This window comes from Triticum urartu, chromosome 6 (genome assembly GCF_003073215.2).
Source record: "Triticum urartu cultivar G1812 chromosome 6, Tu2.1, whole genome shotgun sequence".
In the NCBI taxonomy this organism is placed as follows: Eukaryota; Viridiplantae; Streptophyta; class Magnoliopsida; order Poales; family Poaceae; genus Triticum; species Triticum urartu.
In genome coordinates this window covers 472,124,951-472,141,509 of record NC_053027.1, presented here as the reverse complement: position 1 = coordinate 472,141,509, position 16,559 = coordinate 472,124,951, and the positions used below count along the sequence as shown (strand labels likewise).

Sequence of the window (16,559 nt, the reverse complement as noted above, 5' to 3'; positions counted from 1 at the left end):
GGCAACGGACCGCCCTAGCTACTCCGCTCCGCTCAGCGCTGGAATGCGGAGCGACAAAATGGCAGCTTCGCAAAAATGAACTGCGCTCCGCTCCCCTCTGCCATTTCAGCTCCGCGAAGTTTGGAGCCAGAGTGTTTCCGAACAGGCCCCTACTTGCCGACGGGAGTCTGCCTGCGTAAAGTTGTGATCTAACAGCTGCCGTGATTCCGTGGTTCCGTCCGTGTGACTGCGGGTCCTTGCTCACGCGGCTAAGGTGACGCTGATTTCTTTCCCTGCCTTTGTCTCTAAGGCACGACCGACCTGTTACTATTACCCAGAGTCGAGACCAAGCCTGGAGTAGCTAGCAAAAGCAACTTGGTTGCGGATGTGGTCGCTTTCCGTTGGCACCCGTACCGTATGCCACGTCACCCTTGTTTAGTCACCAGTGCAAATTACTACTACCATATCTGTCCACAAGATGCCCTCCGCCATACGTTGGAGAAAAAACGAAAGCATTTTTTGCACATGCACCTCCACCAAGCAACGCCAGCAGCGCTAAACAGTCAAGTCTCACCTGCCGTTCCGTCGCTCCTGTATTTTTCTCCAGCCCAAAAATGATTTGGCCTGGGATATTTATTTGTTTTGTTTATTTATTATCGCCGGGGAATTCTTTCGCCGCACTGCAACGCTCTCGCAAAGCAAAGAGAGAGGGCAACTGAGAGACGGGGGTCACGGGGCCAAGCACTCCAACGCAGCGCTATATGGTCGATCCCCATTATTGCGACTGGCAAAAACCCGAGCGAGATCAGCAGCAAACCCAATCCCAGCGACCGACTCCCCACCCCACCCCTCCCCTCCCTGGATCGATGCGCGGGGAAGCAGAGCCAGCAGCGCGGGGAGCAGGCGCCGCCGACGCGGGCCACCCGCGCTCGCCGGACCCGCACGACCTCTCCGACGACCCCGATTACGCCGACGCCGCCTCCGTCCCCGCCTCCATCCACGCGGTACCACTCGCCCTCCCGCGCCTCCCCCGTTTCCGCTTCCGCTTCCTTCCTAGCGCGGTTTGGGGTTCAGGGCCCGGCGCCGACGAGTCGATCGGTTGGTTAGGTCGCTCGCTCGCTCGCCGGTTTCGTGAGTCCGGAGGACGGGGTTCGGGGCTTGCTCTTGCCCTCTTCTCTTGTTTTAGCATCGGATAGATAGATAGATACTTCTGTTGTTCCACCGGCGATCGATTCTGCGTGTTTTCCCCTTTTTGGTTTAACTGGTTACTGACATGGTGTCGTTCTGGTGATCGAAGGCCATGCGGACCGACATGGCGGACATAGGGTCCGAGGAGACGGCGAGGATGGACGTGGTGTACGAGAAGGAGCGCGTCACCATCCACCCCACTCAGTATGGCTCCGGCCGGATCAGCGGCAAGCTGCGCCTCTACTTGCAGCTCGGCTCCCTCTTCCTGGTGAGCTATCCACATCGCAACCAGCTAATATGAATGTGTGGTGGTTCGTACATGATAGTGCATGATTTAGGGGTAGAAATTGATATTAGAACTCATGCGCCAGAACCTTGTCACTTTTTAACTGCTGTGAGGAACCGTGTTATTACGCAGACTGCATGCCCATTGGCTTATATTGCACTCTTCTGCGGCCATTTATGTGACAATGATTGAGAGGATGTTACTTGCTGTTTTCCACTTCATAGTATTATCCTCTGTATACTGGATATTAGACTTGGATGAGTTATGGCTAGTTGCTACCTCAATACAGTTCTGCTTCTTCTGCTAATGCTTCGTCTGATATGTTTGACAGAGCTGGGAGCCAAACGAGGGAGTTAACAGTTTCTCAACCAGTTCAATCACTGCAGAAATAGAAAAATGTAGGAATCTATAGTTTGCGTCTTTGGTCGTACTAAATTTGGCAAGTGAAGCACAGCAGCGATGGTGCCTGACTCTTTACATATGTGGTTCTGTGCAGATAGAAATTTGTACACCATTCAGGCCTTGCCTCTAAGTGACGTGCGCTTCATCCGTAGGCACACCCCAACATTTGGATTGGAGTACATAATCATTGTTCTCTCATCAGGTGAAGTGTTTTTCTTGGTGTTCGTTCCTCTTATCTCGCAGCTGGTTTGAAACTCTGCTTGATTTTTATATCTTGGCGGTCGGATTTTTTCAGATATATTGTTCGCACCTAGCATTTCTGCTTCTGCCAGCTGACCCAATCATCATTAGATGAGCACACTGGCAGACAAATTTATGAGTGGGACCAGTCTTATTTATCTAGTCTGTCAACTTCTGCAGGCTTGGCTTTTCCTCCTTTCTATTTCTACAATGGCGGAATTCGTGAATTGTTCGCAACATTGAAACAGCATGTCTTTATTATCAGGTTTCCTTCTTTCGGCTCAGTGATCCTAAATATTTAATCATGTTTGTACATATTTTGTTTATTAATGCCTAACTTGTGCCTTCCTACAAATGGAACTTAAAGCAACTGACAAATGCCTTAACGGAAAGCGTCATGTATTAAGGCTATCAACTATATTCTCAACTACAATTTCTCGATGCATGTCTTGCTTTACTCCTGTTGTGTATGATAGCATCTTAGTGCCACATATTCTGAACTCAGGGAGATAACTCCGACTGTTGACCTTGCCATCTACTCTATTAGACTTCGATTGTGAATCTTAACATCAATCCATCCTATTCGAAAGAAATTGAATGAAGCATCAAACTCTGACCACAAGATCTACATCCCCATGATTATGAAACCACATTTATAAATGCTATTTAACTTCTCTTTGTATCAAATGTCTTTCTTACCTGCTTGTGGTTACATGTTTTCTTTATGTTGTAGGTCGGATGATGATCCTAATGTATTTCTTGTCAACGACTTTGAAGATCCTCTTCAGGTTTGTTATACCGCTGTAGCTTCTTGAATCGAGCAAAACATTCTCAATTGATAATTTGGAATCTTGTTATTCTGTTGGTAGCTTACTCTGTCATAGTAAAAAGACCCAATGCCATCAATGGGATTCTTTTTAGTTCCTTGGCCCCCTTCTTTCTGTCCTGCAGCAACTGTTGACCTTGTGAATCTGTTAAGTTTGGGCTTTCTAGTATCATTGGTAAAAAATTCTTTTTCTGACCAAGGTGTTGACCAAATTGAACTTATAGTGATTACTGATTACTGATGCAGTATTTACGCTTGTTCCTTGTAGAAAGGCCATCATCCTTAATCCAACTCTTTTGATGCCTTTGTAGAAAAGCCTGTCATCTCTAGAGCTTCCAGGGGTTGCCACTGTGGCTAATGCCATGTCACGACAGAATTCCTTCAGCTTCACTGGTTCAGTTAGTGAAGTACGACATGGAGATGATGCCAAATATGGGGGGCCTTCAACCATGTCTGAATATGTCTCAAAGCAAAGGCGCAAATCGAGTGATCCAGGCCGAGACATTTCGTTTCAAGTTCTGGAGAAATTCTCACTGGTTACGAAGTTTGCGCGCGAGACAACATCAAGCCTCTTTCGTGAAAATCACAGTAGTGGTTCTCATGCTTATGGACGGCAAAAACAAGAATATGTTTTGGACAACAAAGCAAGTGACAAGTACGCAGATCAGCTAATAACACCGGATGATGCTTCTTTGCCCTCGGACTCGGTAGAGGTAACATATGTTACATGATGTATTGTCTTTGTATCCATTCAGGCACCACAACTTGCGGCACTGAAATACATCTTCTTGAAGTGTTGCTTACCAGATGTCTGGACACACATTTGAACTTTACTTCCTTTTTAGATTTAATTTTACTTATATATTTAAATCAAATTGGCAATAACTTCTGAAGCTTAAATTAGGATCATGGCCGCAGGCCACTTATACCGGGCGGATAATTGAAGCTGTGCTACTATTTTTTCTGACATTTGCTCAAATGTAATATCATAACCTGTCAATTCACCACCAGTGAACTTTATTAACTGTAGTTTCTGTAAATTAATGAACTCAAATTTGAAAACTTGATTTGAATTTTTTTCTAGAAAACAATGATCTGCTTAGTTTTATGTTCTGAATTGTGATGACATTGAAAGTTTGAACCTGCTTAACCTTCCATGGTTATGAACTGTGCATACTTCATTTTGTGTAACATCAGTTTCCTTACTCTTTTCGTAGTCTGACGAGTTACTGCTGGTGTGGGGAAAAAAGAGAGGCAACCCATTAAGTGTTGAAGAGGTAACAATTCTCGGATATTTGATGTATTTTTGTGAGCACTTTATGTCACCATCTATATATGTTTCCTTACAAAAATCCATGTTGCACTACACATATTCTGCTGTGAAGCAGTAGTAATTGTTGCTAGTTCCGTAACCGAGTTTGCGTAATACATCTCTTGTGAACGTTGTGTAACCAAACAATTGGGATGAGTCCGACATTTGATTTCTAGTGTGTTTATGATCATAAAATATTATGATCCTCAGGACAATCAAGTACAGTTCAATCGTGGGACTGAAAACAATAAAGTTGGACGTACACACTTCCCAGATTTGCCTGGTCTCTCGCTCAGACTCTAGGAACAATCATGTTCAATTTTGGTTTATGACCTGGATTTTAAGGAAGCTTTAGGTTAGGGACAAGGGTGCACCCAGGAACGGACCAAGGGAGGGGCCAAGTGGGCTGCTGACCGGTCACAGGGTGCTGGACTACTCAGATTCAGAATTTTTTGTCTTCAGTACAACATGTTCCCTTGGTTACTTGGGCTGGACCGTCTAGCACCGGTCCTAGGCCCGCCCCTGCTAATGGAGGTGTCCCATAAGTTCAAAACCTTACTCTTCCTGGCTGGCCTACTAACCTTTGTATTAGATACTGAAACCTTTGGTATGAACAACACCGTTTCTGAAGGTTAGATAGTTTGCAGGCCATTACCTGTTTCCTCCAGTCCAAACCTGTAGTTATCCACTTATCCTTGGTAATGCCACAAGCTAAGCTGCACCATGCTGAACACTTTACAAGGATTGCTTTACCAAAAGCTAGTCTGATATTTTTTTTCAGTCACCAGGAGCCGTGTGAATTTATACTGAACATCATGTTCCTAGTTTCATGGATCTTTATCACCGACCATCTGGCACTTATTTCTGTATTGATCATGCTATGTCAGTACTTCTCTGTTTCATCTGAATCCTTACTATTTTTGGGAATAAATATCTTTGGATAGTGGAGATCTTTCTTAGATCCTGAAGGTAGAATTATGGATTCAAAGGCACTGAGGAAGAAGATTTTCTATGGGGGAGTCGATCATGTTCTGAGAAAAGAGGTGTTGTACTTAACTCTGTGTGTCATAATTACTCAGCAAGGCAATCTTATCCATATATACTGATATTCAACATGCAGGTCTGGAAATTCTTGTTGGGTTATCATGAATATGATTCAACACAAGCTGAGAGGGAATACCTTGCTGCCATGAAACGAGAAGAATATGAAGCCATAAAATCCCAGTGGAAGGTTAGTCAAGGTTCACAAGTTTAATTTTCTGCAATTCAGTGTGCCCGAAGCTGCTCCTTTCCTGCATAAATTATGAATGCTGGTCATGACATATCCCCTTGCACAGTTGCACTATATAGATATAGTTAATTTTTTTAACTCTGAATTTGGCTTATGAGGAAGATAAACACATATTGTTCTCTTAGGCTTATGGTCTGCGAGGCATTTCTGGTTTTGACGAGTAGGAGAATGGTCGCACATTAATGTTTGGACACAGTTTCTGGGTGTGATTACATTGGCTGATATTTATGTTAAGCATACTGTTGCTTGCATAAATAGCAACCCATTCAAAGTATTGTTAGATCACATCCAGCTGTTTTAATTCTTATCATATTCATTGCTTTCAGATCAGGAGATACACCGATCTCCATTTTAAATAAATAATTGTGATTATTCTTATACCATGTGGCATTTGCAGAGTATCTCAACCACACAAGCTAAAAGGTTCACCAAGTTTAGGGAAAGAAAAGGTCTTATTGACAAAGACGTGGTATGGATAAGTTTCCTCTTATCCTTTCTACCATCTCCTTGTATATAATTCTGTACTACTGTACTATTTTCGCTTACATTTTGACGCTTTTTTTGGTATGAAGGTGAGAACAGACAGATCTGTTCCTTACTATGAAGGAGATGACAATCCAAATGTTGTAGTTCTACGTGACATCTTGGTGACATATTCCTTCTATAATTTTGACCTGGGTTATTGTCAAGTAAGTGTGCTTTACATATAGCCCTGCATCTGCAATTCCCGCCATGTAATGAAACTGTGTGGCATTTAACTGAAACAAGCTGTCCACTAGCTGTCTTCGACTACTTATTTTGTTTCCTTCTTTTGGTCTTAATGCTTGAAGATGCTTCATTCTCATGCTTGTTTAAGACAATAGCATCATAGATAGATGTTGAATTTACTTATCACCTGGCATGCATTCATTCTCAGTTTTAGATCTAATACAACACTCAGGAGAGTTAGGTGTGCCATCCTAGACATTATTTCGCTGTGTTGACACACAGAGCGGCTTCATGTTGGTACATTAGCTGTTTGATGATCGATAATCCCTCCATTTCTAAATATAAGTCTTTTTAGAGATTTCAATGTGGATTAGGTACGGATGTATATAGACACAGTTTAGAGTGAGATTCACGCATTTCGCTGCGTATGTAGTCCATATTGAAATCGTCTAAAAAGACTTATATTTAGGAACGGAGGGAGTACTTGGTACTGTATACCAACCCAGTAAATCTTTATGTTATTAACTTGTAAATCTATGCAACTTTATTAACTGATTATTTGGGATACAAAGTTGAACTTCAAACCTTACATAAACTTATTTTTCTTTATGATGACCATAAAGTTTTGTCTACAGTTTTGTTGGAACGATACCATATTCATATATGATCTGTCCTCCAGGGAATGAGTGATTTCTTGGCACCTATACTTTATGTCATGGAGGATGAGTCCGAAGCATTTTGGTGCTTTGCTTCTTTGATGGAACGACTAGGAGGCAATTTTAATCGTGATCAGAATGGCATGCATGCTCAACTACTTGGATTATCCAAGGTATATATGGACTATTGATTATCATGTTGCTCCTTTTCCAATCTAGCTGTACGCGGTAGATATTCTTGTTAGAGGTCAATATTATATCTATTAGAATAGTTTTGTTGGTGTATCTAATGCAAATCAAGGAAAACATTTTCACTTTGGGCATACTTATGGTTTGTGTTAATTAATACTTATATGATTCCCTCGGTTTCTTTGACAAATGGCAATGCACTCATATCCTTTGAAGCCTTTAAATATCTTTAACTTTTTAAGATGCTGAATTATAATGTATTATTTTTATAGCTATGCATCAATCCCATGGTTACTACTCTCTCCGTTCCAAAATAGATGACCCAACTTTGTACTAATTTTAGTACAAAGTTAATATAAAGTTGAGTCATCTATTTTGGAACGGAGGGAGTATCTTCTAATCCCAACTATGCTATGGCTATTCATTTCAAGTCTTTGATGAATGCTGTTCAGCTTAGTCTCATAGTAATTGGTTCCATCCATTTCTTACCTTTTTAATCTAATATAAATACAACATACTGAGTTTGTATATATTTTTCCTACCTCAGCTGGTGGAGCTTCTCGATCCTTCATTGCATAACTATTTTAGGCAGAACGACTGTCTAAACTACTTCTTCTGTTTCCGCTGGGTTCTTATACAATTCAAAAGGTAAATTCTTCATTTTAAAGTTGCAGCGTTTGCATCTTACTGACTTGTAATTCTTGGAGAGAGCCATTGTTATACAGTTGTAACTCATTAATTTTACTGAAATCTAGATATGCAGAAAATGAGTGTTCTTCAGTAGCCAAATTAAGGGAATCATAAGGTTTAGAAGTTATCCAGAAAGTGAAAGCACACGTAGCTTTTAAGTTAGGATGCACGTGGTCCGTTTCGGCACTCTGGACTTCCTCTTAACTTTTGGTAGCAAATGGCTCCGTAACATGGGAGGGCGTGAGATGGCGAATTCGCTGATGTATTTGAGCCCATTTCCATTCGACGTTTTGATGTGCACCCAAACAACCGAATTGGTAGCTGGGAATACCAAATCCCAATCTGGGAGTCCATTACAGACATCCAAACATAGCCTTTACAGTTTTGAGCAGGCCAAGTGGATCAGCAAACCTGGCAAACTGAACTGCCCCATCTGCATCCATATTTCTAACAAGGCCAAATTTCACCTAGTATTACTGGCCAGAAGCATTCTTAGTAGTTAATATTTCGTGCAAGCAGCTGGGATTACTGTATCATAGTGCCCTGCTGTTGCAACTTACATTTGGCACAGCTTTATTGGTTGTACCGCAAGTAGGCTGGCGCCTTCTTGGTAGTCTACCAGCTCTCATTCCCAGCAAAACATTTACCAGTGGCATCAATCATGTACAAAGGACACAAAAAGAGGAGTAATCAGCTGTGACAGGAAAAACCGAATCTATCAATCATGATAGTTACTTTTTGAGTTTGATAACTTAATTTGGTTTTAAACCTAGGTTTTTGCTGGTGAGTAGGCCCTACCTAAGTCCAGACCTAGTTTAGTCGACTTGGCAGTCGGGGTATGTCTGGTTCTTTTCTTTAACAAAATGTTAGCAGAATTAATGGTAAGAGATCTGGAGTTAAAGGGAAGAGATGCAGAGTAAGGAAAGAGATGCACATGCAGGGAGAGCAAAATTAGTTCTCTTTTAGCAAAGACCTAACGAACCAAAAGATGCCTATAAATCAGTGTGCCTGATTTATGTCTGGCTACCACTGTGAAGTTATTTTTTAGTCTATACCAGTGGTTACTGGCCTGGTATGGCAAACACAAACTGTTTTCACCATTACCAGTTTCATGCCATTTTAAAAATATTTTGATTGACAGAGATAAATTGTACAGAAATGCATTTATTCAGTGAGCTCTGAAGCATTTATTTGAAAAGAAAGAAAACACAGTTAGCAGTTAGTCTCTCTCTCTCTCTCTTAAGTTCCAAGTCACACCAAATTCTTATGGATTGCAGGGAGTTCAGTTTTGATCAGATCATGCTCTTGTGGGAAGTTTTGTGGACTCACTATTTTTCAGAACACTTTCACCTGTACTTGTGCGTCGGTATCTTGAAAAGGTACCGCCTGCGGATAATTGGGGAAGGGATGGACTTCGACACCCTTCTCAAGTTCATCAATGAGCTAAGTGGTCAAATCAATATTGATCGGGCTATTCAGGACGCCGAGGCATTGTGTAGCATTGCAGGTGAGGCCGGGGCCGATTGCATTCCACCTGGAACTCCGCCTTCTATGCCCATTGAGACCGATGGTGGTCTGTACGTGCAAGAAGATGATGTCTTGTGAGACGGATGGTGGTCTGTACTTGCAAGAAGATGATGTCTTGTGAGATAGTAGCGTAATGACACTTTACAGAACCTTTGGAAGAACTATGAGATGTTATTGTTGTATATATGTACCTTGACTCTTGCTTTTTCTTACTGGAGATGGATCTTGTATGAGACTTTTTTTTTGCTTCACTGCCTATTTCTCTCACCTAAATCTTCAGTGCTGATCAACTGGCAGGCTCCAGAGTCCAGAGTCTGATCACCATTCATGTGGCCCTGCCTATATGGCTTTTCAAGATAAATTTAAACTGAAGATAGCATCTGGGCTATCTCATTCTATTGCTCATTTCAGCTTGACTGAGAACTATGGAACTGAAACATCAAATATTTAAGCCAAAATGATTGTCGGCATGGAAGAATTGTTGCGAACCGAATTTATTGTGAACAAGCCAATATCCATTAGCTATACAGCTAACCAAGGATGAGCACACTAAATTTTGCGAGGCTCAGTTGCCCTTTCAAAAACATCTGCTATGATAGCAGGGAAAGATCTTTTGATGTGAGCATACCCTTCGCTTGCCACCACATCGGCTATTCTATCTGGAGAAGTGAGAAACTCAAGGCAAGCATTTTTTAGGTGGTTGCAATGATAATGGTCACGAGAGCTAAAGTAGTACTCCCTTCATTCCATAATGTTGTGCATATAGATTTTTTGATAAGCCAAATTTTGCAAACTTAAACTGAACTTATCAAATATATATCTACAATATCAAATATATACAAACATGAAACTACGTCTTATGGTGAATCTAAGGATATTTGTTTGGCGTTCTAGATGTAAATATCTGTCTTCACAAACTTGGTCAAAGTTTGTTAGGTTCGACTTTTCAAAAATAAATAAATCTATACACATTACATTATGGAATAGAGGGAGTAGTAACATTTCGAACATTAAGATTCTTGCAAAGGATGCTCTCACATATCACCTTTATCCTCTTCATGGCATACCTGTTCTTAGTCATGACCAAGTGCTTGACCATTTCTTCACCATCATCTCCATCAGATGTCCCGATGGAAGGCAATGAATCCATGTAGATGAAGTGAAGCAATGCACTGAAAATAGCAGGTTGCATATCTTCTATGGTTATGGTACGCCTTGTCCCGTCGCCCATCGACCCAAAGAGATCCGCTTCGAAGACAGGCGACCACATCGCAAGTACAATCTTGTGTGCAGGAAAACTCCCCCTTCTAACCTTGAATGTGACATCTGTTCCTTCCCCTTCCTTAAGCAGTTCTTTGAGATTATCCGGCAGGTCTGAGGGAGGCACTTGGATGTTAAAGGGCGGCACAGTTATTGCTGCCAGAACTGTGACATCACATTCAATCACAGGGTTGTTATCCTGCAAATACTCCGATGGTTGCAGGAAGTGCCCACATAGGTTGGCGAATGAGAGCAGAACACTATCGACATCTTCTGGGAGAGCACCACCAACGGCGACAACTTGCTGGTCTGGTCAACGAGCCTGACCTCGAAGGATGCCCTCGCCTGGTCGCAAGCTCCACAGAAAGGGACATGTAGTCCTCATTAGGGTAGTACTTGATGCGCCAGAAGTAGACGTCGACATTGAAGGCGGGAGACGAAAAGTACTTCCAACGCCGAGGCCCCTTTGAAGGCTATAGCCGGAGATCTTGAACGTGAGCTTGCTTCGGACTCCAGATGGGGTGCACAAAGACCCCGACGCCTCCATTCTGGGCCTCTAAGGTTTCTCCTTGATTGGATCTTGTGCAAATAAATTCATGGGGGAGGGTTTTTAGATGGGGAGAAGTGATCTCAAGCCATAAGAGTAGGAGAGGTAGGTGCTGATTTGTTTGGCGAGGAGTTGATGGTAACACCTACGCTACTGAGCAAAGAGGCGCGGTTGCGCACGCCTGCGCTCCCGAGCAAAGAGGCGCGGTTGCGCTACTCGGCAGGGAAAGGAGGCACAACGATGGAGTATACCTACCATGGTCCAACCCCACCCCTATTTATGGATTTCGAGTACCAACGGTCGATTCACGGTCAAAACACGCTTCATCCATGAATAAATGTTACATGTTATGCCAAAACATGCTTTAAATGTGAATCAATGTTATCCCAAAGTGGACTTTACTCCCAACGGTCAGATTCACGGTCGAAATAGGCTTTAGTCCCAACGGTCAGATTCAAGGTCAAACGCGCCTTAGCCATGAATCAATGTTACGTGTTATCCCAAAACGCGTTTTAGGGGCGAATCAATGTTATCCCAAAATGAACTTTACTCCCAACGGTTAGACTCGTGGCCAAAACACGCTTTAGCCATGAATTTAATGTTACTCCCTCCCTCTATCTATATATATATGGCCTAATGTGTTTTTCAAGGCTAACTTTGACCATATGTTAGAGCAATAATACATGGCATGCAAGTTACACACATCATATCATCAAATTCATTCGTGAAAGAAGCTTTCAATGATATAATTTTCACATTATACATCTCATATAGTACTATTAATCTTATCAATATTCAAAGTCAGTCTCAGAAAACGCATTAGGCATATATATATGGATGGAGGGTGTATGTGTTATCCCAAAATGTGCTTTAGCCATGAATAAATGTTATCCCCAAATATGTTGGCAAATGTAGTAGAAAACAAAAAATTCCACGCATACGCATACCCAAGATCAATATGAAGATGTATGACGCGTTGGGATCACGATCGTTACCGTCACCAAGTTGCAGCGGAAGAAGAACGTGTCGATGTAGATCGTACATGGAGTCTCTCGAACTATCGATGAACGATCCCGTGAACTGCCCACGACCTCTCTACTTGGTTTCAAGCATGCAACCTTCAGGATCCGGCAGCGCTTTGCCATCCAGAGCTAATCATTGCCGGAGAATTAGAGGGGGGAGATTAGAACCACACGGGGCTTCTAATTATGAGGAAAAGAGAATTAGCCTAGCTCTAATTAGTCAACTAGGACCAACTAGAACTAGAAGAACTAGAGGAGGCTCCAAAACTTGTGTATTCAAAAGAGCATCAAACCTCAAGTATATATAGGATAGAGGGGAAAGGGAGGGCTGCCACTAAGGGGGAAAGTTTCCCCCTTGGTGCGCCGGCCAGGGGGAGGAGGAGTCTGACTCCTCCCCTCCCAATTCGGCCTCCTTCCTTATAGGAAGGGGCGCCTTCCTTCTTGGCCTTTTAAAGGCCATTGATATTAAATTCAATATAAAATAGTTTTAAATACTTTTAGATCATTATATTACCTGATATTCACCGAAACCCTTCCGGTGACCCCAATACGGTTTCGGTTCCTCTCAAAACTATTCCAAATATTAATGAAACAATTTCACAAATATATTCTCATCACTCCCGTCCTACTAACACTCAATAGATTGTAATTGCCTTAAGCTTGTGACCCGGTAGGCTCGCTAACTCATAGATATGAATGAAATTGTTCGTTCAATAACCGATAGCGGGACCGTGGATGTCCATATCGATCCCTATGAGAACACGAATGATATTTGAGTGAAACTTTGGTTATCATGTGATGTCCCCTTTGCTTTGTGATATTTCACAAAACCCGGGATTCATCGGTATCCTCCTGAGTCATCACCATGCTCACTATACCGAAATCCTTGTTACCGGTTTTGTTCTTCTTTCTCGTTATTGTGTTCCAACATCCACGTGATGTAGTGATGTCTACTATGCAACCTTTCTTCTTGTAGACTCGTGTTGGGCCTCCAAGCGTAGAGTTTTGTAGGACAGTAGCAATTTTCCCTCAAGTGGATGACCTAAGGTTTATCAATCCGTGGGAGGCGTAGGATGAAGATGCTCTCTCTCAAACAACCCTGCAACCAAATAACAAAGAGTCTCTTGTGTCCCCAACACACCCAATACAATGGTAAATTGTATAGGTGCACTGGTTCGGCGAAGAGATGGCGATACAAGTGTAATATGGATAGCGGACATAGGTTTTTGTAATCTGAAAATATAAAAACAGCAAGGTAACTAGTAACAAAAGTGAGCAAAAATGGTATTGCAAGGCTTGAAATCAAGGCCTAGGGTTCATACTTTCACTAGTGCAAAATCTCTCAACAATGATAACATAATTGGATCATATAACAATCCCTCAACGTGCAACAAAGAATCACTCCCAAGTTTCTATCGGAGAATGTAGGACAAAAACATGCATCAACCCCTATGCATAGATTACCCCAATGTCACCTCGGGAATTCGTGAGTTGAGTGCCAAAACATACATCAAGTGAATCAATAGAACATCCCATTGTCACCACATATATCCCATCGCAAGACATACATCAAGTGTTCTCAAATCCAATACTCAATCCAACATAACAAAACCTCAAAGAGCAAGACTCAATTCAACACAAGAAGGTAGAGGGGGAAGAACACCATAAGATCCAACTATAGTAAGAAAGCTCGCGGTACATCAAGATCGTGCCACATCAAGAACACGAGAGAGAGAGATCAAACACATAGCTACTGGTACACACCCTCGGCCCCGAGGGTGAACTACTCCCTCCTCATCATGGAGACCGCCGGGATGATGAAGATGGCCTCCGGTGATGGTTTCCCCCTCCGACAGGGTGCCGGAACGGGCTCCCGATTGGTTTTACGTGGCTACAGAGGCTTGCGGCGGCGGAACTTCCGATCTAGGGTTCTTTTCGGGGGTTTCCGTATTTATAAAAAATTTCGGCGTTGGATACATGTCAGGGGGGTGCCCGAGGGGCCCACAAGGGCGTTCCCTAGAGGCTTGTGGCCTCCTAGGGACTCTTCTGGCCCAGCTCTAGTGCTTCGGGGGTCTCTTTTGGTCCAAAAAAATCATCAGAAATTTTCAACCCATTCCGAGAACTTTTATTTCTGCACAAAAAACAACACCATAGTAGTTTTGCTGAAAACAGCGTCAGTTCGGGTTAGTTCTAATCAAATCATACCAAAACCATATAAAATTGTTGTAAACATGGCATGAATACTTCATAAATTATAGATATGTTGGAGACATATCATGTAGTCACCTGTGTCTGGCTAGATGATGATGGATGGTGTCACACGAGAGGGCCATAAGAATATTTCTCCATCATCGGAGGAGCAAATTCCACTCTCGAGCTATCCGACCACTTATCAAACTTTCTGATGAACCCGTAAGTTGTCATTATAATCACAGTGTTACAGGTGACGTTCGAGCAACCCCAAAGCCCAACGTTTGGCAATAAGTGAGCGCGATACTCTCATGGTCTAAGGAGCAAAATCACATGTTAACACTCCATGTTATTACAACTGATTACATACAATATTAACTCAAGTCATAACAAACTAGATCGGGTCGATTCAATATGACCGTTCTTCTAACGTCATAATCTCAATGTTGTTTTAGGAAAAACTTGACGATATCCTAAGATCCGGAAAACATGATCCCCAAAAACACTTGAGCTACTCCTAGAGGCAAGACTATGAACCTTTTATTTAACCATTTATCATTCCACACGTGCATATGGGTTTTCCAGTGAATCGCATATTCCAGGATCATAGCAGTTATAGCATAGAATATAAACTCTATAATCATGAATATGGAAATATAATAATACAAATATTATTGCCTCTAGGGCATATTTCCAACAGTCTCCCACTTGCACTAGAGTCAATAATCTAGTTTACATAGTCTCTTTAACACCTCTAGATATCTAGTGTTGCTCATGTTTTGCTCGTGGTAAAGCCTTCGTCATTGGATCTGACACATTCAAATCCATGTGAAACTTGAGAATCTTCACATAGCCCTTCTCAACCTATTGTCGGACAATGTGATACTTGTGTTCAATGTTTCTGGTCTTCTCCACTATTGTCACAATAGAGAGCCATTGGATTCATCACACTTGGGACTACACCAACCTCTTCAAGAATCTTCTTGATCCAGAATGCCTCCTTTGAAGCTTCTGAAGCTGCAATATACTCTGCTTCTGTTGTAGGATCCGCAACAGTGTTTTGTTTGTAACTCTTCCAAACAACCGCACCACCATTAAGCGTGAAAACATAACCTAATTGAGATCCATAGTCATCTATATCAGTCATGAAGCTAGCATCGGTGTAACCATTTACACCGAGTTCTTCATCTCCTCCATAAACAAGGAGCATGTACTTTGTTTTCCTAAGGTACTTAAGAATATTTTTAACTGCTATCTAGTGAGCCACTCCTAGATCACTCTGGTATCTGCTACTAAAACTTAGCGCATAAGAAACATCTGGTCTTGTACATATCATAGCATACATGATGGAGCCAATAACAGAGGCATATGGTACTCCACTCATTTGCACTCGCTCATCAACTGTCTTGTGGTGTATTTTTATCTAGTGGTATGAAGTAACCTACTATTTATCTAGTGATTCTGGAAGTACCACTAGATAAAGAGTTCATCAACTGAGCACGAATCTGGAAGCATGCAAAGGCTCCTCCGCGATGTCTTCCGTCGGTTGCTGATGACGGTGGGTGCGGACCCTGTTGGGAACGTAGTAATTTCAAAAAAATTCCTACGCACACGCAAGATCATGGTGATGCATAGCAACGAGAGGGGAGAGTGTTGTCTACGTACCCTCGTAGACCAAAAGCGGAAGCGTTAGCACAACGCGGTTGATGTAGTCGTACGTCTTCACGATCCGACCGATCAAGTACCGAACGTACGACACCTCCGAGTTCAGCACACGTTTAGCCCGATGACGTCCCTTGAACTCCGATCCAGCCGAGTGTTGAGGGAGAGTTTCGTCAGCACGACGGTGTGGTGACGATGTTGATGTTCTACCGACGCAGGGCTTTGCCTAAGCACTGTTACAGTAATATCGAGGTGGACTATGGTGGAGGGGGGCACCGCACATGGCTAACGGATCAAACGATCAATTGTTGTGTCTATGGGGTGCCCCCTGCCCCCGTATATAAGGAGCAAGTAAGGATGTCAATTTTACCCATGGACATGGATACCCATGGATATCCGACCCGAATGGATAGGGTTTGGATATGCTTTTGTGCCCATGGATAGCGTCCAAACCCGACCCGATTGCTCATGGTAAGGCATGGATCTAAACTTGTACCCATGGGTATACCCAAACTCGACCAGATAGTATGATTTATTGGGCCAAAATCTGCTATCCTTACCCCACAGTCACATGTCCCACTGCA

General features: G+C 42.6%; 1 protein-coding gene and 1 pseudogene across 1 annotated transcript; one reads left to right on the top strand and one right to left on the bottom strand.

The window, feature by feature from the left end:
- The first annotated feature begins 661 nt into the window (after positions 1-661).
- LOC125514318 (GTPase-activating protein gyp7) lies at positions 662-9,561 on the top strand. Its single transcript, XM_048679631.1, has 15 exons — positions 662-983; positions 1,277-1,435; positions 1,785-1,851; positions 1,950-2,057; positions 2,276-2,360; positions 2,829-2,883; positions 3,233-3,634; positions 4,139-4,198; positions 5,178-5,276; positions 5,354-5,464; positions 5,922-5,993; positions 6,097-6,213; positions 6,912-7,061; positions 7,625-7,725; positions 9,045-9,561. The coding sequence occupies exons 1-15, from the start codon at positions 741-743 to the stop codon at positions 9,370-9,372; spliced, it is 2,157 nt and encodes a 718-aa protein (XP_048535588.1). The 5' UTR covers positions 662-740; the 3' UTR covers positions 9,373-9,561.
- A 709-nt stretch (positions 9,562-10,270) lies between these two features.
- Positions 10,271-11,101, bottom strand: LOC125516856 (annotated as a pseudogene).
- Positions 11,102-16,559: the final 5,458 nt, after the last annotated feature.

Excerpts from the sequence above, each read along its gene's own strand:
- LOC125514318 (XM_048679631.1), top strand. The coding sequence starts at position 741 with ATGGTCGATCCCCATTATTGCGACTGGCAAAAACCCGAGCGAGATCAG. Across the intron at positions 3,635-4,138 it reads TGCCCTCGGACTCGGTAGAG|TCTGACGAGTTACTGCTGGT; the intron begins GTAACATATGTT and ends CTCTTTTCGTAG. Across the intron at positions 7,726-9,044 it reads GTTCTTATACAATTCAAAAG|GGAGTTCAGTTTTGATCAGA; the intron begins GTAAATTCTTCA and ends TATGGATTGCAG.